General features: G+C 43.7%; 2 protein-coding genes across 5 annotated transcripts in view; one reads left to right on the top strand and one right to left on the bottom strand.

The window, feature by feature from the left end:
- The window catches only part of matn4 (matrilin 4), a 25,923-nt gene continuing 3,439 nt past the window's right edge, over positions 1 to 22,484 (bottom strand). Inside the window, exons 2-18 of one of the 4 annotated variants that reach the window (XM_020588599.1) lie at positions 15,479 to 15,545; positions 15,251 to 15,401; positions 11,266 to 11,441; positions 10,680 to 10,838; positions 10,168 to 10,399; positions 9,205 to 9,327; positions 8,694 to 8,816; positions 8,030 to 8,152; positions 5,760 to 5,882; positions 5,027 to 5,149; positions 4,541 to 4,663; positions 3,580 to 3,695; positions 3,259 to 3,390; positions 2,896 to 3,079; positions 2,633 to 2,785; positions 1,155 to 1,259; positions 1 to 1,042 (exon numbers count right to left, since the gene is read on the bottom strand). In XM_020588599.1, coding sequence (XP_020444255.1) covers positions 984 to 1,042; positions 1,155 to 1,259; positions 2,633 to 2,785; positions 2,896 to 3,079; positions 3,259 to 3,390; positions 3,580 to 3,695; positions 4,541 to 4,663; positions 5,027 to 5,149; positions 5,760 to 5,882; positions 8,030 to 8,152; positions 8,694 to 8,816; positions 9,205 to 9,327; positions 10,168 to 10,399; positions 10,680 to 10,838; positions 11,266 to 11,441; positions 15,251 to 15,332 — 2,136 coding nt within the window. In that variant the 5' untranslated portion in view covers positions 15,333 to 15,401; positions 15,479 to 15,545 and the 3' untranslated portion in view covers positions 1 to 983. The remainder of the gene's footprint in view (positions 1,043 to 1,154; positions 1,260 to 2,632; positions 2,786 to 2,895; positions 3,080 to 3,258; positions 3,391 to 3,579; positions 3,696 to 4,540; positions 4,664 to 5,026; positions 5,150 to 5,759; positions 5,883 to 8,029; positions 8,153 to 8,693; positions 8,817 to 9,204; positions 9,328 to 10,167; positions 10,400 to 10,679; positions 10,839 to 11,265; positions 11,442 to 15,250; positions 15,402 to 15,478; positions 15,546 to 22,484) is intronic. The other 3 variants (XM_020588600.1, XM_020588598.1, XM_020588601.1) reach the window with 3 other exon arrangements.
- rbpjl (recombination signal binding protein for immunoglobulin kappa J region-like) overlaps positions 20,977 to 22,484 on the top strand; it is an 18,234-nt gene continuing 16,726 nt past the window's right edge. Inside the window, exon 1 of the mRNA XM_020588596.1 lies at positions 20,977 to 21,037. Coding sequence (XP_020444252.1) covers positions 20,977 to 21,037 — 61 coding nt within the window. The remainder of the gene's footprint in view (positions 21,038 to 22,484) is intronic.

A 22,484-nucleotide genomic window follows, 5' to 3' on the forward strand; every position in this document is an offset into this window, starting at 1 on the left:
TTCACAGTGTCCTGTGAAGCTTCTCGGAGCTCATGATACAGCCATGAACAGAGGTTACATGAGGTTCATTTCAATTACTGTAGCTGAATATTTTGTGGTCAGACAATGCTTTTCTCTCGTTTCCCTATTAGCATGTGTTGAAAGCCCCAGTAGGCAACGCGTCTACAGCCACGATGGTCGTAACTGTCACAAATGTGAAGTTGAATATTGGAGGGTTTTAGACCTGCTGTGTATAGAACCTGCTGCAGGTCTAAAGACTAAACTAATACACTGACATGTTAAGGTCTTTGTAAGGCAAAATGTAGAAAGTACACATTCTTGTTTATGAAAATAAGGGCACATGTATTCAGAGTAAAATACTACCGACTCCTACGGTGTCATGGCCTCTATCACCAGCAGACCGCAGCTTGAGTCAGTAGTGACACTGTGTACCTGTAACTCCCCTTTATGTTGAACTTCTGGCCCAGTTTCCTCTTCCACAGTTCTCACCACTGCACCTCCAGTCAGGCCTGTGGTTTAAAGCTGCTGTAGCTTCTTTGGGAAAACCAGTGATGTGCATGAAAATGACCCAAACCAGTTTAACATTGACAGTGGTAAATAACACTTCATCTTTTATCATGTTTTCTGTTCTACTGCTGATTTAAACAAAAACTTCTATAAATACATCATTTTAATAAACCGTACAAACAGATCAAGTATAAATAGGGCACTAGGAGAACTGAATGTGTGTGGCCGTGAAAATCGATGTGGTGGAGTTCTTTGTTTTTACTTTTTAAAACCTAATGTGTACAAATCACATCATTTACATCCGTACCAGAAATATGATTCTGTCACAAGCTTTCAGATGAATAGCGACAGAGCTAACAGCGACTACCCAGCCTCTGTGAAAACACACTTTGGTTTGTCGGTTTTCTGGTTTCCTCTGTTAAGGACCTTTCTCATGTCTCCTCCTTCTGTGACTCTTCTTCTGTGATGTGGTCAGATCACTTCCTGGACAGAAGCTGGTTCTCCAGCTGCTCCAGACGAGCAGTGATCCCAGCCAGTAGACAGCTGGTTAAGGAGTAATAAAGACTCATTCAGTTCACAGGTGAATCGATAATGAATGCTAAATAGGTGCACCTTGTGTTTGGGTGATGATGTTAGAAAAAGGATATGTTTCTGTGTGAACTGATCCAGGCTGCTCATGGTGGCCTGTTGGAACTCCACCAGACTCTCACAGGCACATGGGTCCTTCACCTCAATCTCCCCCTGACTCTCCTCTGCACAGGGACCGAGAAGAAGATCACATTTACACAAAGACTCCTTCACTTCAACTATTAAACACTGTGACACCTACTCTTCACCTCATTTGTCTTGAAGATACAGTTAGTTGCTTGTGAGAGAAACATACAGACAGGTGACAAACTAAAGGACGACCCAGCACTGAGTCCCAGTGAGGTGCTGGGCCACCACGTGCACCAGAACAGGTCCACCTTGACTCTCCAGGTCTCTGAACTCTCCTGGAGGGATGAACACCTTCCAACAGATGTTCTCTCATGTGGTGTTTTGATGATGATGGTGGAGACGCTGTCTAACACGTCGCTCCACTGGTGACTGGGAAGGCCACAGCGTCTGGTTCACATCACGGTCACCCTCATCAGACCAGTCAGTGACCCCCGGTGTCCTAAGAGATTTGTTCAGGTTGTCACCTGTCTGTATGATAAGCTCATAACCCATGATGCATTGCTGCAGTTTAAACTGCCCAGTAGTATGGTTGTTGTGTTGTGTTCCTGTCCACATGGACCAGCTGAAAACTAAAATGTCCACACATTAAAACTGTAAGTTTCTGCCCTTTGCAAGGTGGAGGCTTTATTTTGAAAAGGTGTTATTAAATTATTGTTTTATATTTAGTTATTGCATCTTGGTGCTTTTTTGTCAAACTGATGTTTTGTATTTCTGCCAGTAGATGGAGCCAAAGACCAAGATGTCATTGCAGTGACTTTCTAGCATACACGGTTTCATACTCTGTGAATGTCATCTCCTGAATTTGACTTTATGTTGAACTAAACCTATTGATAAGAATGTGATCAATTTGAGATTATTTTATTATGTGTAACACTGAAACCAAGGGAATTAAAATATGGAATATGTTTGAGTTAAAAGTAAATGAACCGGTAGAGTTACTAGTGAACACACTGGAGCAGATTGGGGCCGCACACCTGAACATTGTTGTACATTAACATCGTATTTCTGCTTTTTCACTCACCAGACTTGTTCAGTGATTCATGAACAGTTTTTAAGCCCAGTGTATGTTGTTAAAGCCAAATCTTTATCTGCAGTGAACCAACATGTTCATCATATACACTGTTCCTGTGTAATGTGGTGGAGTGGAGATTTAAAGTTATCCAATAGTGAAATGCTCCACTTCATCCCTTGGTACTTTTTAAACTGTACAGTAATTGAGAAAACACTTTGTTCAATTTTAACTGAATTTCCAGTCCACTGTACAGACTTTAAGATGACCAGCCACTGTTCTGGTGCTTTTGCATGAAAAGTATGTTTTGTCTTTTTATGTGTCTCCTGGCAGTTAACGTTGCACGATCCTTACAGGTGGTGTGTTCTGGTGTGAGTCAGGTCCTGGAGGGTGTTGTACCTGGGCAGACGTTGATTTTGAGGTTCTCAGCGATGGTGCTGATGGCACTGAAGTCCGTGGTGTAATAGAAATGTTTCTCCACAGGCTCAGATGCTATTTCACGAAGCTCGTCTTCCACAGCTTTTCCCACACCAACAGCGTACATGGTGATACCTGCATACATGCACAGAGACATGCATGATGTCACCACATGGTCACTCCACTGTCAGCTGTAAAAAGCAAAGTACAGATGTGGTTTGGCCCTGGCACTAGCTGAGCCTCACCAGCTTCTTTGGCCTTCTTGGTGTACTCTGTGATGCCGTCCTGCGACCGTCCATCTGTGAAGACCAGTCCTACTCGGGGGATATTGCGGCTGGGAGGACGCGCGCCCTCTGCCTCTGAAAAACTGTGCTCCAACATGTGTTTTAGTGCCAGGCCTGTCATTGTACCTTTCTCCATGTATACAACCTGGACAAAAACAGCAATAACGTTTAAAGTGCCAGTCGCTCAAATCAGTCCACACCTGATGTGATGACAATGAATTAAGGATATTTGTTACAAAATAAAGGTCTGATTTTTATTAAGGTTATGATGAATTTGGTGTCAAAACAGAAAACTAAGATAACTATAAGAAAACTAAACCTTACCTTCATCACTGCAGCTTTGATCTCATCAGCACTGTGGTACATGTTGAGAGGAAACTCAGTCCTGACCCGGCTGGAGTACTGGACCAGACCGACTCTGGTCCCATGAGCAGACACGTCCAGAGAGTCCACTACCTGGAGCACAGGGGGCGGTGACACTGGTGCTGTATTAATGTGCTTCCATTATTATTAACTTGTTGTTAGTCCCATTTATTATCGCTCATATAAACAAGCCACACACATTGCACTTCAACAACCACAAACACTGAATAAAACTTATAATAAAAATAAAACTGCAGTTGTTTGTAAGAGGTGCTGACCCACCTGGTTGACAAACTGTTTGACCAGCTCAAAGTTCTGAGGGCGGACACTCTTGGAGCCGTCGATCAGAAGCACCAGGTCGATGTTGGCAGACTTGCAGGCTGAAGGAGAGAGAGAGGCTGAAAATGGATTCAGTTGTAAGCATCGTTTTCCTTTCATAATACCCACAGAGAGCAAGTGTCCGGGTTACATAAATACTCATGTTGGGGGAATAGTCCCTCCTGTCAAGCTAGGCCTTTCACATTTATGTTGTTAATGTCATTTCCAGCCATAAATAAACAATACAAAATGCTTTCTAGCTGTTATGGGAGTGATTTAATCCTTCAATTTGAAAACAGGCCAATATTACCACAGTATTTAGTATCAGTAGGCACATGTCAGTTTAGCTCAAGTATTCAGATGCTCTGTAGTTAAACTAGCAAGGACAGACATGTACAGTGTATACTTTGTTCAGACTGGTGCTCTGGGTACCATGTGAGTGGTGAGTAATAAAGGTTGGCGTGCAGCTGACTAACATTTGGAGCAGTGCTCTTAAAGTGTAAAACTTGAGTGGATGATAAATGTCTGTGATGTGGAGACAGTACTATACTGGGAGGTAGTTTGGCCTTTCATTTATCACCAGCTGTATCAGAGCTCAGAAGCACAGGTTATAAAGTAAACACCTCTGGGTTCACAGCCCCAGGTTTGAATTGTGACTGTCAGATTGTTTTATGTCTCCTGATTGTTTTCTTTTCAGTCGGTTGCTGCTGCTGTCAGCCCTAGATGTCATGTCATGTCTCCATGATCCCACTGGACCCTCTGTCTGCAGCTGAGTGGTGAACGTCTCCAAACTAAACTCTTTAATGAAGCTGTGTTTCTCTGTGACTGATGAGGTCTGTGTTGCTGGTGGTGCTGTCCACACTGGCCACTCTCCAGGCCGCTCTCATGGTTTGTACACAGAATACTGTATCAGGAGTCCACTTACTGCCGCAGCTCTTTCCGTCCTCCTGCAGCAGTTGTCCCTCAGGGCAGATACAGTAGTAAGATCCAGGAGTGCTGACACACTGGTGCTCACAGCCGTGCTCCACTGTGTTGCACAGATCCATGTCTGCAAATGCACAGTTCATAAACAGGTGCCACATATAAATTACACCTGAACAGACACATTCACCTAGGTCCTGTGCTACTGAAGGACATCACAGTTACTGTTGTTAAGTTCCATTCAACCTGAGATGAGCGATCCTTGGGTAAAAAAGTTTCTTTTTTCTTTTTACTCAACCTGTAACCCCCCTCCTGCACATCCCACATGTTAGTTGAACACCTGGCTTGTACAAAGTTTGCATGTACTTCCTATTTCCCCTCCTCAGTCTGTCCTGAAAACATCTTCACCAGCAAAACAAACTAGTAGATTGTTAATATGTTGAGACAACATGAGCTAATTTGAGGAGACGCCCATGATGTATTCACTGACTTGTGCACGTCCTCTTGTCCCTGTTGAGTTTGAAGCCTTTGTTGCAGTCGCAGGTGAAGACGCCTGGTGCACTGATGCAGATCTGTTCACAGTCATGTTTTCCTTCAGCGCACAGGTCAATGGCTAAGTAAAACACACACAAAGTCATTTCCTATGTGTAATTTAATGGTACAGTGGAACATTGTCTGATTGTTTTCATTGTTTTTCTGTGGTTCTATGCATATGTGGTGCAACAAGCCTAGAAGCATTAAGTGCAAGTGAAGCCAGATCATGTTTCCCCCTGATTTCATTAGAAAACACAGCAGGAGGAAATGTGCACCTGACAGCTGTTTGACAAAGGCTGCAGCTAGCTGTCGAACTTCATATGACTTTATCTCTTCAGTGTTTTCAGATTAAATCGTCTCTGAGTCCAAAGTGACATCTTCAACATGCTCGCTTACCCTGAGCACCAGTCCAGAGACAGAAAGAGGTTTAACTTACAGTGGCATGAAACAGAAGCAGCAAATGTGGAAACAGCAGCTGATTTGTGTTTGTACTTAAAGGACTTTTATTAATTGCCTGTCAAACAGTAATTCAGTCATTTCATTGATTAACTTGCTCTATACAAACTACCACTTGTCATCTTCATATGAAAGATCCAGGGGAGAGAAGAGATTGTGCTTGAGCTGTGAGGTAGATGCACGAGAGCGATTTCACTGAAGATGTGTTTGTTGTGTGTGAGGGTCTGACTGACCTGTGCAGGTCTTCTCATCCTCGTTGAGTGTGTATCCTTTGTGGCAGTCGCAGGTGAAGACGCCTGGCGCGCTGATGCAGATCTGTTCACAGTCATGTTTCCCCTCAGCGCACAGGTCAATGGCTAAACAACACACACACACACACACACACACACAGACAGAGTTAAAATGTCTGTGTTGCTGTATGACTTGTGAGAACCAGCGTGAGTGAGGACGTGTTGTCTGGTCCTCACACCTTAACGGTTTTAGGTTGATTTTAGCGTTCAGGTTAGAATCAGGTTTAGTTTAGGTGATAGGCTGAAGTTAGACATTAGTTGTGATGGTTAAGGTCTGGATAAGGGGCCATGGGATGCACTGGGTCAATGAGCTGCACCAATGTGTCTATTAAAGTCATTTCACTGCTAAAATAGACTCAACAATATGACAACATTAATCAATATCTGACTAAATTTGCATTTTTATTTAGTTCCCCAATATTTTAATTCAGTACAACTCACATATACATTATGTTGTTTAGAACGTTTAAATGATTCAGATGTTAGTTATACCCTAATCCAGCTATTTTCCAAACCAGCTGAACCAGCAGGAGTGTAACGCTGTGCTGTTTGGGCTAAATGACCGACACAGAATCACTGCATGGTCATGTTGCTGCTGCTCTGGAGACTCGTGCGTCTTCATGGGCAAAACAAGTGTTAGATTATCCAGGGGCTGTAAAATGTCCTCACAGTTTCCTGTCACCACAACCTTGAGATGCTGGTGTTGCTGTGTCGCTGCCTCTGAGGCGTCTGTGCATGAGTACATGTGCAGCTGGCATGTACAAACCCACTGGTCACCTGCATTCTCATGCATACACCATGCCTGGCACTGAATACATGACACATTAGTTGTTGCACCATTTAAATGATGTCTCGGCTGATATATTGAAGTGTTTCATGTCCAATCTTGGCTTAAGGTTTGTTCTGTCCAGTTAAAGTGAGGCACTAACAATCATCACTACTAAAACTTGTATTTGTTTTTGTGTAGCAGGCAACATGTCTGTTAAATCTCATAAATATCAGTTATTTAGAAACATAAACTGTTATTTCTGTTACAACTGTAGCACTTGGCAGCAGTTTAATCCCCAAACTAAGTCCTGTTATAGACTATGTAAACACCATGACAGCTCCCAGAAGTGAAGCCACTGTGAGTGGATCGCCCCCTGGTGGCTGGCTGCAGTACAGGTCATAAATCCCACCTCCTCCAAGTTGGTTGAGGGGGCCAGAACCAAACAAAGAAACCAGTACAAATCAAATAAATTTTTCCCAGAGGTCACTTACTGTATGTGGCTTTTGGTAGATGTTATCATGTGTGTACAACTGGTCATTTTCCTGGTAAGTTTGTCTTTAATAAGTTGTTTGATGATTCTCTGATGACTCTGGTTGCAAAATACCAAGCTGGCAGTCGCCATATTCACCTTTCCTTAGTGGAGGGAAGTGGTGATGCCTCAGCCATCTTTATGTGCAGTCTGTGGTCACTGTTCATGCCAGTAGCTATGAAATGCTCATGCTTTCTGCTGCATTAATGATTAAACTCCCAAACTATCAAACCAAAGAAACACTGTCGCAAGAAGTTTAAACAGTGGATGAAGATTTTCAGTTTCCTTGTTTTCTCTGGTGTGTTGCCACAGTGTAAGCACACTAAGCTGCCCTGAAGTAACAATGTAATGAACTCAACAGAAATAATCCAATGAAGTGGTTCGGTTTTCTTAGCTGTCGCTCTGCCTGTGCTTTTGGTTTTCATAGTGAGACCTTTTCTTGCAGTAATGTTCGAGTTAGATGGGAATATAGTAAAAAGATGTAGTGGAGCAGCTGAAAATAGCAGCAGTGTCATGGAAAGAGAAAAAGCAAGAGCACTGAGTCGGTCGAATGCCACTGCTGTAATGTGTGTAAATTCATAATTTATTCCCATTTTGGAATCGATTTGCTCACATGGAGACGGAGAATGTGCAGTGTTTATTCCATGTTGAGATTGTTTGGAGACAGTTGAATCAGTTTTTGGAAGGATTCAGTGAAGTGTTGCCTCCATCTTGAGGCAGTTAACTGTAGCAGTGACCACAGACATTTGTTGATTCTTCTTCAAATCCCCCTACATGATCTTAAAAATCGTAGTTTCACAGAGAAATTTAATCCCAGTTAAATCAAGCATGTGTGTTAGTGGCTCTGTTGGGCCGATTGCAAAACTAAATTCCATCACTGTATGCTCATTTTTCTCCCATGTATGCAGAGCTCACCTCGGCAGGTCGTGCCATCGCCCAGCAGCCTGTATCCCTCGTCACAGCGGCAGAGGAAGCCACCGAGCACACTCACACACTCGTGATCACAGGTGTGGTTTCCAAATGAACAGTAGTCGATCACTGAGGGGAGGAGAGCAGCAAGGCCATGAGTGGCAGAGCGGACACCAGGAAAAAATGTGTTCGATTCTCCAGATCGGACCTTCAACAAGCAGAAATCACCCTGATCTGACACCAGAAGAGCTTTTTCCTAAAAGTCTCAAAAAGCTGCAACCTCAAGTCTTAAAGAATTTAAGATTTAACCAGAGGCTTTTCCTGATAAACAAAGCCAGTTTTTAGTATTTTTGAATGAACTCTTCTCTTGTAGAGCCAGCACTCGTCCTGACTGTGCAGGGACAGAGAGGGTGTAACAGGTCATAGGAAGATGATGGTTTTATTTTCAGGATGAGGTTGTTGTCACAATCCCTTTTAAACCATTTTCTTCCGTGACAAACAGCAGCAGGACGAATCAGCAAACCCAGCAGCTTGAATCCGTTATTCAGCTAAACAGCTACAGTATCAGCAGTAACTTTTAAGTTTCTGACGTCTTGTGTAAAAACGATAAATGTGTTTGTATTACAGTTTCTGTGTTTTATGTATATGTGTGTACGTATGTCTGACTAACTTGAGCAGGTCGTCTTATCGTCATTCAGCTTGTATCCCTTGTTGCAGTCACAGGTGAAGGAACCAGGAGAGCTGACGCAGATTTGTTCACAGTCGTGTTTCCGCCCAGCGCACAGATCTACAGCTGGAACACACACAGCAACATCTACTGAGTCACTGCTTCCATTAATTGTAAATTAAAAATGTACTTTTTGGAAGCAGGTATCCTCTAGATGTCTGTAGTTTTTAAGCCTCTTTTCTCTCCACTGCATGAATCGCAGCCCCGAGGTCTATCTGTGTGGGTTTCCACTGGCTTCCTCCCACAGCCCAGAGACCTGTAGGTTAGTTTGTCTGGTGACTCTAAACTGCCCATAGGTGTGTGTGTGTGTGTGTCAGCCCTGTGACAGACCGGCCACCCTTCCAGGTGGACCCTGCCTCTCACCCAGTGTCTCCTGGCATTGGCTTCAGTCCCCCGTGACCCTCTGAAGGATAAGATTGTTATTAAACCCACTCATATATTTAGTCGTTTTTACCTGCACATGTTTTCCCGTTGTCGTTCAGAGTGTATCCAGGCAGACAGAGGCAGTGGTAGGAGCCTGGAGAGCTCTCGCAGATGTGCTCACAGCCATGATCCGACTCCAGACACAGGTCCGCACCTACAGCGTGCACGGCATCAACATCAGCATCCAAACTGTAATGTCAGCTCCAGTAGGCCTGAGGCTCACTCTCAGTCTTAACAAGGATATTTTTATAACAAATGTCCCGCTGCCCTCTCTGCAGGCACACTGACCCCAGCGCACTGAGGAGGACGTGGTCTCACCATCATCGACTGTGGAGCACCACTAGCAAGTTGAACCCGGCTGTCTGCAGTTAAATGTCATATTTATTAACTGAGTGCTTAATTTATTTCTTTATATTCATTCATGTTTCTTTTCTTTCCCGTCTCCCACTAAGAGACGCCAAAGATTTTAATGCAGCAGTTTAATAGCAGCATTTGAGGAGGCTGTTATGAAAAAGTATAAAATTCTCTGGGGTTAGATGAGCACAGTGAGGTGTTTTTATTCAGGGCAGACATTCACTGGGCTGCCTGGTTGCAGGCTTTTACTTGTCTTATCCTGAGGTGACTTTGAATAAAAGCAAACAGTAAACTGTGAACAGTTATGGCAACTTTCTAAAAGTGTTTCCAGTAAAACATTTTAGTTTTGTGTATCTTCTGCTCATATCACACTCTGTACTCACATAAAACTGTAGTTTCCTACAAGAAAAATGTAATAAACCCTGATATTATACAACTCGTCCAACCCGAGCCAGAGTTAATCACAAGCTAAACGTTACTTGATCTTTGTTGTGGATGACGTTCGTTCTGGCAGCCACCTTTGTAGACCACCAGCTTTTGTTTGGACCCTTTTCTGATTGAAAATGTGTTTTGGCAAATACGATAATGAACATATCAGATGTGTTTGTATCAGAGGTTTTTTGCTGTCCAGCGGTCTCACCACAGAGCTTGTCCTGGAACTGCTGTCCAAACTGTTGGATGAGATCAAACGACTCCACCAGGAAGACATGGTCTTCGAAGGGCAGGGATGCCATGGCCCTGAGTGATGCCATGTCGGCTCTGGCCACCCCCACAGCATAGATCTCGATGCCTTTCTGTCTGGCTTCAGCTGCCACCTCCGCCACACGGTCCTGAGGGCGTCCGTCAGTCACGATCACAGCCACGTTGGGAACCTGAGGGGAGGAGACCTCAAGGTTTGAGCTAAGGAAGAAAAGTCGTCTTACAGTTGGAAAATGACACAGATACCCAACGAACATGTGTGCATGAACTTCTCACAAGAAAAATCTTTAAGTCATATCACCGAGACATTAAAAATCAGCTCCTAAAACAGGTTTATTTTTTTAGCACCGCTGCAGCTGAAGGATGTCAGATCAGCCATTTCCTTTTGTTTGCAGTGCAGCCCTTCACCACATCATTAGTCCGTCATTCAGACCAGCGGTCGTCCTGTAGTACCTTTGGCCTGTCTCCCTCCTCGGCGCTGAAGGCTACATTCATCATGTATCTGATGGCAAGTCCGGTCATGGTGCCCTGGGCCAGGGGGATGATCTGATTGATGCCTTTCACCATGCTGTCCAGCCTAGTGTGGGTCTTCAGAGAGAACTCACTGCGGACCTGAAGGGAAAAGAGGAGGAAGGCAGCACTGACAGACAGCAGGTACACTGACTACTGGACTGGAGAGGAGTACTATCTTCACTTTGATCAGTAAACCTCAAGGAACTTGCAGGAACCCTGACAATGTGAGAGAATGCTTCACATTGTTTCAGCTTTTCTCAAGGGGAACATTCGGCTCTTAGATATTTTATCTGAATAAAAACAGCAGTAGCTGAACATTTTGACACGACTGTACAGTTACTGTATTACTTAAAGTATATTTTATAGCTACACTGTGCTCCATACAAACAGTAAAGGAAAATATCAGTACAGTTTAAATAGAAGGTAAAGAGGAGGAGTGACAGACTGAGGAGGTTGACAACAAACACCATTGGCTAAGTAAGACTTCGACATGGCTGAAGATGTGGGCGCTGTGCGGGTACAGTACCTGGCTGGAGTACTGGACCACTCCCACCCTGGTGGTGTTGGGCCCAATATCCAGGGTGTCGAGGATGTCGATCATGAACTTCCTCATGGTCTCAAACTCGTATGGCCGAACGCTGCGGGAGCTGTCGATGAGGAAGACCAGGTCCACTGGACCAGACTTACATTTCTGCTCAGAACCTTGGAGACAATGTGAAAACACAAGTCATCGACATTGAATGACAAAAGGAAGAGAACACACATAAAAAATGTAAACAGTAAAGATGTTTGGCCAGTTGATTCCCTCAGTTAAACGTCCCATTACATTGTGGTAAAATGCACATGGGCATTTTGGACATGTGATGACACATCCTGGTATTATATATATATATATATATATATAATATAAAACTCAACGCATCACTCTTGGTTGATCATTTTTATTAACGATACCTGTGTGTTACAGGCTAATAATCACCTAACCACTGTTCTTCTGCCCCAGGTCCTCACCAGATGTGGATTATGAACAACAAATGCAGCATTTCCATCTGTCTGAGTAATGTTTGCTGAGAACTACAGTGGCCGGCTGCTTAAGGACGTAACTGAGCCTTTTTTAAAATTGAAAATTAATTATACTGCTGAGGAGAAGCTGTGAGAATCATGTGATGCTTCACTTGTGAACAGCGTCTCCTACTGAGGACTCAGTCCTGTTCTGGACAGGGGAATGTACACTGGTGTCTGAGTACTTACAATTGTCCCTCTGTCTTCACTAGACAGTGTGTGGTTTTCATTTTCACATTTTTCTGGAGCAAAGCGGAAGCAGGAGTCGTCCTCACATACCAGTATAACTTTCACATGATTTATTACCTGAGCTCACTTCTCCATGACTTCAGCCACAGAACGCCTGTTTTTGTCTTTAATTGTTTGGCATCGCAGTGAACATGCTGCCATGTTGTCTGGTAACATCACGTGGGTTCAGAAACAAAGTTGTGAGGTGAACTTGTGTTTGCAGCTTTGAGCTGGAAAAGAACTGTCTGATTAGTGCACGTCCAGTATTCTCTACCTGAAGCCATGGTGGGAGAGAGTCAGTAAAAGCAAACATTGTTGTGGATGTGTTTTGTCTACTTCACTGTGTGGACGTGTAAATCAAGTCGACCTTCAGCTGCAGATACAGTGTAAATACATATTGGTCCAGTGACGTGCGGTCAGGGGAGGCAGGTGAGGCAGAGCCTCCCCTGTCAATCTTGATAAGAAAAAAAAGTTAACCATAAAATACAGTGCCTTGCGAAAGTATTCAGCCCCCTTGAACTTTGCGACCTTTTGCCACATTTCAGGCTTCAAACATAAAGATATAAAACTGTAATTTTTTGTGAAGAATCAACAACAAGTGGGACACAATCATGAAGTGGAACGAAATTTATTGGATATGTCAAACTTTTTTAACAAATAAAAAAACTGAAAAATTGGGCGTGCAAAATTATTCAACCCCCTTAAGTTAATACGTTGTAGCGCCACCTTTTGCTGCGATTACAGCTGTAAGTCACTTGGGGTATGTCTCTATCAGTTTTGCACATCGAGAGACTGAAATTTTTGCCCATGCCTCCTTGCAAAACAGCTCGAGCTCAGTGAGGTTGGATGGAGAGCGTTTGTGAACAGCAGTTGTCAGTTCTTTCCACAGATTCTCGATTGGATTCAGGTCTGGACTTTGACTTGGCCATTCTAACACCTGGATATGTTTATTTGTGAACCATTCCATTGTAGATTTTGCTTTATGTTTTGGATCATTGTCTTGTTGGAAGACAAATCTCCGTCCCAGTCTCAGGTCTTTTGCAGACTCCATCAGGTTTCCTTCCAGAATGGTCCTGTATTTGGCTCCATCCATCTTCCCATCAATTTTAACCATCTTCCCGGTCCCTGCTGAAGAAAAGCAGGCCCAAAACATGATGCTGCCACCACCATGTTTGACAATGGGGATGGTGTGTTCAGGGTGATGAGCTGTGTTGCTTTTACGCCAAACATAACGTTTTGCATTGTTGCCAAAAAGTTCGATTTTGGTTTCATCTGACCAGAGCACCTTCTTCCACATGTTTGGTGCGTCTCCCAGGTGGCTTGTGGCAAACTTTAAACGACACTTTTTATGGATATCTTTAAGAAATGGCTTTCTTCTTGCCACTCTTCCATAAAGGCCAGATTTGTGCAGTATACGACTGATTGTTGTCCTATGGACAGAGTCTCCCACCTCAGCTGTAGATCTCTGCAGTTCATCCAGAGTGATCATGGGCCTCTTGGCTGCATCTCTGATCAGTCTTCTCCTTGTATGAGCTGAAAGTTTAGAGGGACGGCCAGGTCTTGGTAGATTTGCAGTGGTCTGATACTCCTTCCATTTCAATATTATCACTTGCACAGTGCTCCTTGGGATGTTTAAAGCTTGGGAAATCTTTTTGTATCCAAATCCGGCTTTAAACTTCTCCACAACAGTATCTCGGACCTGCCTGGTGTGTTCCTTGTTCTTCATGATGCTCTCTGCGCTTTAAACAGACCTCTGAGACTATCACAGTGCAGGTGCATTTATACGGAGACTTGATTACACACAGGTGGATTCTATTTATCATCATTAGTCATTTAGGTCAACATTGGATCATTCAGAGATCCTCACTGAACTTCTGGAGAGAGTTTGCTGCACTGAAAGTAAAGGGGCTGAATAATTTTGCACGCCCAATTATTCAGTTTTTTATTTGTTAAAAAAGTTTGAAATATCCAATAAATTTCGTTCCACTTCATGATTGTGTCCCACTTGTTGTTGATTCTTCACAAAAAATTACAGTTTTATATCTTTATGTTTGAAGCCTGAAATGTGGCAAAAGGTCGCAAAGTTCAAGGGGGCCGAATACTTTCGCAAGGCACTGTAAAAATTACTGCAGGTAGTGCAATGTAGGCCTAACTTCACAAAGGTTTATTCAGCTACTGTACAATGCTGACAAAATACTAAAGTACAGCTAAAGCTTATATATGTAAGGCTCCTGACAAAGGATCTCCCAGTTCTCCCAGGTCATTTTTCACAGAAACACCTTTTTATATTACAGTCCACACCAACAACACAGTAGTTTTGGAAAATAACTAAGTACATTTACTCAAGCAAGCTCCTGGTACTGATGGTACACCTCTTTGTTTTGCCTAGATTGTTCAACTAAGGAAGAAATGAAACCATATTACAAACATCTGATACAGTGGCTGTGAATGGTTGTTAGATCCACTCAGACACAGAGGTGAGCGAGTCAAAAAAAGGACGGACCCAGGTGGCTGACTTCAGTGCAAGTAGTGCTCGGTTTATTTACAGTGATATCTTACAAGGAAGTGAATGACCAGGTTGAAGTGGGACCGGGTGTCAAGCCGCAGAAGGTGAATAACAGTCAGTGGTGGAATGATGAGGGAAAGGCCAGGCTGCGGACGCTGGGACTCACTGCTGGGCTGGTCGTGGGAACGGTAAAAGGGTTTGTAATACATACAAGCTGACAAATGGATTTTGTGTACAAGTAAAGGTAAGACCATAAACTTTTATTATTTCTAGTTAGAAATAAGCTCAACTGGAATAAATTTTAACCTCAAATTAAATATGGGTCACGTTTGTGTGAAGAATGTTGATATGAGATATAAAACACAACGCATTGTCTGTTAACAGACAATTTGTATTTGTAAATCTGACTGTGCCTCACCAGCTGTCAACCTCACCTCACGTTACTGTATTGGTCTGTTTTGTCCATGAAATATGGACGTCTTTTCATAAAATGATGATTCACGTGCTTGTCCAGTATTTGTCATCTTAAATCTTACAAGGAGTTGGTTTGTTGTTTATGTATTTATTATCTACAGTACTGTTTTTACAAAGATGATGATGAAGTGCACAAAAGGCAAACTGAACACTGTAAAGGAGGGAAAAGGGCAAAGGTCATATGTCACAACTTAGGAAGAATGCAGTGAAACATGTTGTTCCCCTGTGTCAACAGACTGACCTGCTTTTGGCCTGGCGCTAGCGAGGACAGCCAGCGTCAGCAGCATGAGGCCACACAGTGCTCCGAGCTGTCTCATCCTCATCCTGACGATACTGATCTAGCAGACGGGTCACTCACAGCCGGACTCTGCTGGAGCTGGGACTGGATCAGACTGGGGGGGGGACAGAAGAGAAGCAGACTGAGCATGGTGGCATAGGGCGGAGGTTACTTTAGCGCAGCAACACTGACCAGGCCAGCGTTGGGTTTCTGTTGTGGCTGGTTCTGATGGTGTGATGTCTGAGAGCAGCAGAAGCATCTAGACAAGGCAGACCAGAGAGAGAGTGCTAAGTTTGGTTGAAAAACACATTTTTAAAAGAGGTTATGTGTAACTGTTTCACCAGCTTCTAATGACCATGTTAGGCAGATCCTAACCACGAGTCCTGTTCAGCTTTAGCTTTGTCTCTCGACAGTGTGAGGGGTTTTATAGAGCTGCTGATCCAGTCTGGATTGGGGTTTTCCTTAAAGTGAGGTTGGAGTGAGTTCCCCACGCAGGGGTGGAGATCAAACGATGCTTTGTCCTAATTCTAATGTTCAGTTGTTTGTGTTGCTGTCATCCTCAGCTTGGAGCAGAAACAAGAGGAGGACGAATACCTGCACTTTGGTCAAAGGAAGCTCACGGTGGATAAAATGGACAGGTGGCGTTTTTCTTCTTCTTGTGTTCAGATCACGTCCTGTTTAATGTCACTGTCACTGATGATTGTTTTTTCTCTAGACCTGTTTGTAAGATGTTTAACCCTGATGGATGGATCGACAGGATGTTTGACCACTGTTCGCTTCCTGTTTGCTGCTGACAGTCAACAATGGTTTGGTTTAACCATGACCACAGTTTGGTCCCTCACCATAATAAAGTAGTCATTTCACTCCAAAACATGACTCTTCTAAAGTTGTTCTTGTGCCTAAACCACATCATAACCATAGAGCTGTCAGAGGAAATTCAATCAGTTGTCATGGTTTTGAAAGATGAGATCTGAAAACAGTGTTTGCATCATTCTGGTGCCAGTTCACCCAGTGAGGCCCCCAAAGCCAGTGGGAGAAAACTAGACTGATGGGACCAGACAAGGAGCACACGTATCTAAAAATGTTCGCCAACATTGGTTGCACATGATCACATGATTTGTGCAGTCACGTGTCACACTGCTGTGTGTCGTGTCAGCGGTGAAGTGTACTGGTCTGTAATCCCTGAGTGAAATTCCTGCACTGTGTGCGTTTGGAAAGTGACAACACTGATGATGACTGTGGGACATTCCAGCCCTGCCCTGTCGTAAAACACTCGGCAGGAATTGCTGTGCACCTTATCCAGGTGTTTTCAACCAATAGAAGGTTGTAATAAAACACCCAGAGTCCTCAGCCTGGCCGTGTGACCCTGCAGGCTGCCAGCTCCACCAGCAGCAGCACAGGGATGAGGATCATGTCTAGGAAGTGTTTCCAGTCAGGGTCAGTGCCAGGCAGCATGAAAGCCACCTCTCTTTCTTTAGGTCCGTGCAGAGGGGGCCCTCGGGGGTTCATCGCTGTCTGACGGGCGGCCAGAGCCTGTGGTCATTGCTGGCTTAGGTCCGAGCAGTGAGTCAGCTGATGGAGCAGAGCACAAAGGCTCTTTTCTCTGTTTGTGTCTCTGTTTGTCTCGTTGTCGTTTTCCTGCTCCGTGCCCACATTCTCTCATCTCCTGCACTCAGCCACATGTTGGGAGCATCTCTGCAGTTAAGGCCAGCCAAACATTTGGAGCACATTATTCATGCTTTTACGTTTTCGAGGGTTTTGGTTGTGTCTTCTACATTTTGGCAACGACCTGCACAGAATGCATTGTCCACAGTCTTAACTTCAGTGAACACTGATTCTAGATTCCTTCTGCTTGGTTTAAATGAAGTGCAGATTTGATCGTTTATATAACACAGGCCTTGGAGGGATATGTCTCCTAAAACTCCTGTCAGTCTAAAACAAAAGGTAGCTGTTTGTGTTTTGGCCTGAACACTTCAGACCTGTTATCCCCACCGATGAAACCAGGTGGATTAGCTGAACAGTTTGAGAGACGCCTATAATGTCATTTTTACTGTTTCACTTTACCTGTGAATGAAGTCCTGTGCTTCTACTGTATGTGTGCTTTGAATGCATGTATATGGTTTTGTCATTAACATCTGCAAGAGGATTTTCTTTCTCTCGCTGCTTTGTGATTAGTTTTCATGCAGATCCATGCATCTTTGTTAATACTGTGAAATCTCATCATGTACTAACCCCAGCACTGTGAGTCAACATATACATACGACATAACTGAATACACGTCTTTATGACGGTGGGCAAAGCGTTGACTTTATAGCACAGCTGTTTGCTGGATTGCATTAGATTGTCACGGTGTACCTAATAAATTGGCCATCATATGTTGTATACGCTGCAGCTGCGCTCTTCTAGTTTAGGTTTGTAGAAAATCACCTTTAAATATTTTTATGCGCTGCAAATGTAGTGGGTGTGTTTTCTAAAGAAATCACATCAGAAAAATCTTTCAAATGAGAGACTAAAAGGGAAACATGATGCTGTGTGAAACTGGGAAATGAAAACACACACAGGAGACATACCAGTGCATTAACTGGTTTCCTGTGAAACGAACCCAGTCTGACGCTGTTTTAACGTGACTGTGTGTGTGCTGGACAAAGGCCCCTCAGAGTCACTTCATGAACCTGCTTAAATGACCATAACCAACCTTCAGCGATTTGTTACAACCGCGCTGCTGCTCAGCACATGTAAAACATGCGCCCCCCCTACCCCTTCCCCCCACGCGTGGGTCACAGACCAACATATTTTCTGTAAATATCCATAAAGTAATTAATTCAGCTCACACTAATATTTTCTCATTGAACCTTTCATTTACAGCGCTGCTTCTTGTGGTGACTATCTTTTAGCTTGGTAGCTATTTCCTTCACTTAACACTTTAAACAAATTAAAACTGTGCCTGCTCTCTTAGATTAGCTGTTACACAGCTGGGTTACATCTGAAAGGCCAAACCGCCACCCGGCGCCCAGCAGGGCCGAGTCTCCAGAGCAGCATCAGGTCTCCTCTGTCGGAGGAGGAAACCTCCTCCTTCCAAACCAGATCCCCTCACAGTGTCCAACCCCACTGTGTCGTCCTCATGAAGCCATTCAGTGACCTAGAGCTGTAGCCATGAGTCAGTTCACTGGTAGAAAATTAACCAGCAGCTGTTTAGAAGGATGATAATGTGCTTCAGAAATTCACAAAGGAAAAGCAGATACATGCATGTGAGGGAGCAGTTTGACGAGCGCCCACCAGCCTCACAGTCGAAGCTACTTGTTTAAAAAGCAGCAGCAGTTGTTGACGTTGGCATGAAGGGGAGATCACCACGACAAGTGAAACAGTGGCCGGTTCTTAAAGCTCTTTTCAAGTCCCGGCAGTAAAAATAAACTGCTGGATTTCCTCTGGCCTTAAGTTTTGTTGCAGCAGAGGTTCAGGAGGGTAAAGGTACATCAGCTTGGTGTAACTTTCCAGCTGCTGTGCAACAACCAGCTGCATGAAGCTGGAGCTGCTGGAACAGGACCACGTTTAGAAACAAAGTCCATGGCTGTGACTTCTGTCTTTTACCTAAGTAAAGGTATAATAAATGTACCTAAGAAGTATCAAAAGTAAAAGTACTCACTGAGCAGATCGATCCTCTTTGGTGTGCAGCATTTTAATGTGACAGCTGGCGGAGGTATTTAACTCCATAAAGTTTGGTTTATAATGATGCAGCATTTTCTGAATTAAACACAACATTTTAATAAAATGGTAAATAGTGACTCGAGCCGTCAAATAAATGTAGTGGAATAAAAAGTAGTGTTTCTCTCCCAAATGTAGTTCAGTATAAAGTGGCGTACAACTGAAAATCTGAAGTATGAATGCAGTACTTATACTTTTGTTCAGTACAGTATCTGAGTAAATGTTTTCCCCCGGCGCTGCCTGGGTCCAGTTCTAGGACATTACTACTGACATCTGTTGTTCCCTTCACTTTGAGTCTCTGAATGTGAGTAATGTCACCACTGGTCGACGCTGGCAGGAGAAACACTAACAGCAGCATGAGTCAAGTATTTGTTGATTTTCTCCTGACTGACAAAAAACATCTGTATCTTGTTGAGTCCTGCTGTTTGTTTCCTGTTTAGCAGCAACGCGTCAGCCTGAAAGATAAGGGTGCTTCAGGGTAAACACGAGTTCCTGCATCTCAGTCAATTACAGACTTATCAACCCTTAAAATAAACAGCAGGTCAGGTGATAGTTTGCCTGTTTTCTCACCTGTTGTTTCTTGCATTTTTAAGATCTTACTAATTGCTTTATATGCAAGTTACAGGAACAGTGCAACGGTGTAGGAAATTTACTTCTTTGCTTTCTCGCTGAGAGTTAGATGAAAAGATTGGCAACACGTGTTGTCAGCTATGAAGCTGCAGCCAGTTAGCTTAGCATGGAGACTGGAAACGGCCAGGCTGGCTCTGCCTGCCAGCACCGCCAAAACTCACTGCCTGCCTTATGAAAAGCTAAATTATAGGCATGAAATCACTGTTTTATGGGGGAAGACTACTTGGTTGGTACTCACTGAGCAGTGACTTGTCACATGGATTAATAAAGAGTGGCTTTAGGATGTGATTTTATTTTTAGAGCTGGTATTTATGCGTGTGCATTGTCTGCATAGTTTCCTGTATGAATGAGAATAAGGTGGGGGGAGAGGGGGGGTTGCCAACCACAAGAAAAATAACATGGTTTAGTCCATAATTTTGTCCAATAACCTGTGAACACAAAATGTTTCAGAAATTGTCTGCACATATCTGCAGTGTTTGCAAAGAGACAGGTGTGTGTGAGAAAGCTGCAGCCCAGCAACAGGTGGTTATCTCCTTATCCACACAAACTGAGAAATACACACACACACCAAGACCAGCGGTCTGATAACAGATCTGGGATGGAGCGCAAACGTGCACACATGCACACACACTTAAATATTGTGTCCACCAAAGCGCCTGTGACTGCAGACTGACTGAGAGGTGCAGTGCAAACCCTCTGCTGACTGCTTGTTTTCTTGATGAACTGACTGATGGAGCTTTAACTCAGAAACGTTTGCAGTTGACCTCGGTGATGATGGTGAAACTGTCTGTGAGGCAACACCCTGAACATCTGGATGGACAGAAACTGAACCTGCAGCTCAGCAAGCCAGAATGAGAAGAATAACAGGAGGATCTTATCTGAGAAACTCCGGGGTGGCAACTTAATTTCAGGTCAGTGCCCAAGAACAACGAACAGAGGTTCATAATTGTTCTTATTTGATATTATATCATTGGACGACCATCTGTGAAAGTGAATACTAATGAAGCCTGATGCATTAACTGGTGTGTTAAAGTTCTCACGGCCTGTAAACGATTAGCAGGTTTGTTGTTTTGGATGAGTTTACACAGACAGCGGCGCCAGCAGCATTGGAGCGTCTGACTTCAACAGACCATCAATCTGCGACACGAAGCCAGCTGAACCAAACTGATCCTAGCACTCAGACCTGGTACTGCACATTATTTTGTTTTGTCATGATAATCTGTGCAAACTGTGCATTGTTATTTGTACAAATAAGTCCACATGTCTCTGGCATTGTTGTGCAGCCCTTTCACAGTTAACCCTACAGCTGCTTCAGCTGTGGCCATGGGCGTGAGGAAGGCCCCCTCCTAATGCTCCTAATGCCTGATGAGACCACGCCCACCATGGATGAGCTGGACACTGTGGAAGATGGCAGCAAAGGTGGGTGGAAGCTGATTTTGCCAGTGAATCAGTGTCGTTAAACTTATCTGTGAGCATTTCTGTGGGAAGATAGAGTCTGAGAATATTTGACCAGCTGTGGATACGTTATTCTGTTGTGGCTGAAGTGTGAACAAAACTGTCAGAATGGAGACTAAACATGTGCAGTGTCCTGACGTTAGTGTGTCGTGCTGTCACACAACTGAGCTGCCAAAAGGCTGCAAACCAGAAATTAAGTCTGCATGAATGTTTGTGTGCTCATGAAGCACCGCCCAACAAATAAGAAACACTGTGGTGACGAAGTCGGGGTTTCTGAAGAACTACATTTTGAAACTTGGACAGTCTCTGTGAAGGGTTTGATTGTGTCCAAGCAAACTGCAGTAGGGTCTGTGACCGTGGGTCTGTTGTTTCTGGCCCGAGAGTCTGACAAACCACCCAGAGCTGCTTGTTGGCATTGTTCAGCCAGTGGTGGAGAAGTACTCGGATTCTTTACTCAGGTAAAAGTTGGAGTACCACAGTGTAGAAATTCTCTGCTACAAGACCTGCATTCAAAAAGTTACTTAAGTGAAAGTATAAGAGTGTTAGCAGCCAAGTATACTTGAAGTACCAAAAGTAAAAGTACTCATTATGCAGAATAACTCATTTTCAGAATATTGCATACATGTTATTGGATTATAATTATTGATCTATTATTGTGTTCATCAGATTAATGTTGCAGCTAATATACTTATAATGTGAAGTACTTACATACTGCTGGGTAGCTGGTGAATAAAGCCATACAACATGAGTATGCTGTATTTTGTTTTATTCATCTGATTCAGAAAAGGAACTAAAGTTATCAAATACGTGTAGTGCAGTAAAAAGTACAAGATTTGTCTCTGAGATGTAGTAGAAGCAGAAAATACTCAAAGTATAAATACCTCAAATTTGTACTTGAGTACAGTACTTGAGTAAAGGGACTTAAATGTCGCGATCACTGCGTTGCACATGCAACAGTCTCGTGTAATTCTGTCTTATTTACTTTTTCCACATTCAGTCAGCCGACTTATGACCCCAGACGACCATCCCACGACCTCCTGTGGGTGTTGTGACCCTGAGGTTGAGAACCAGTGACCCTTGACCCTATCTGTGATGTCCTGTTTGAACATCTGAACGTACAGATTGGGGGCTTCAGCACTGATTCAGCTGGAGCCTGTAGCAGCCACTAGCGCACAGTGACGCTTCCACGCTGGTGTCAGCCTCCAGCCCCGGTAGCCGCCACTTGGTCCAGACATTCTTGGTCCCCAGAGGATGAAGCTTATTGATCGATTCCTTAACTTTTCCTCTAGCACCACCATCAGAACAAACTTCTATTCATCCAACACAAAATACCTGTAAAACTAACTTTGTTTAGTGCCATTAACTTATGTTATTGTGCTAACGTGGCAAACATGACACCTGCTAACCCGTG

The sequence above is a fragment of the Monopterus albus genome, unplaced genomic scaffold (assembly GCF_001952655.1).
Source record: "Monopterus albus unplaced genomic scaffold, M_albus_1.0 scaffold570.1, whole genome shotgun sequence".
Classification (NCBI taxonomy): domain Eukaryota; kingdom Metazoa; phylum Chordata; class Actinopteri; order Synbranchiformes; family Synbranchidae; genus Monopterus; species Monopterus albus.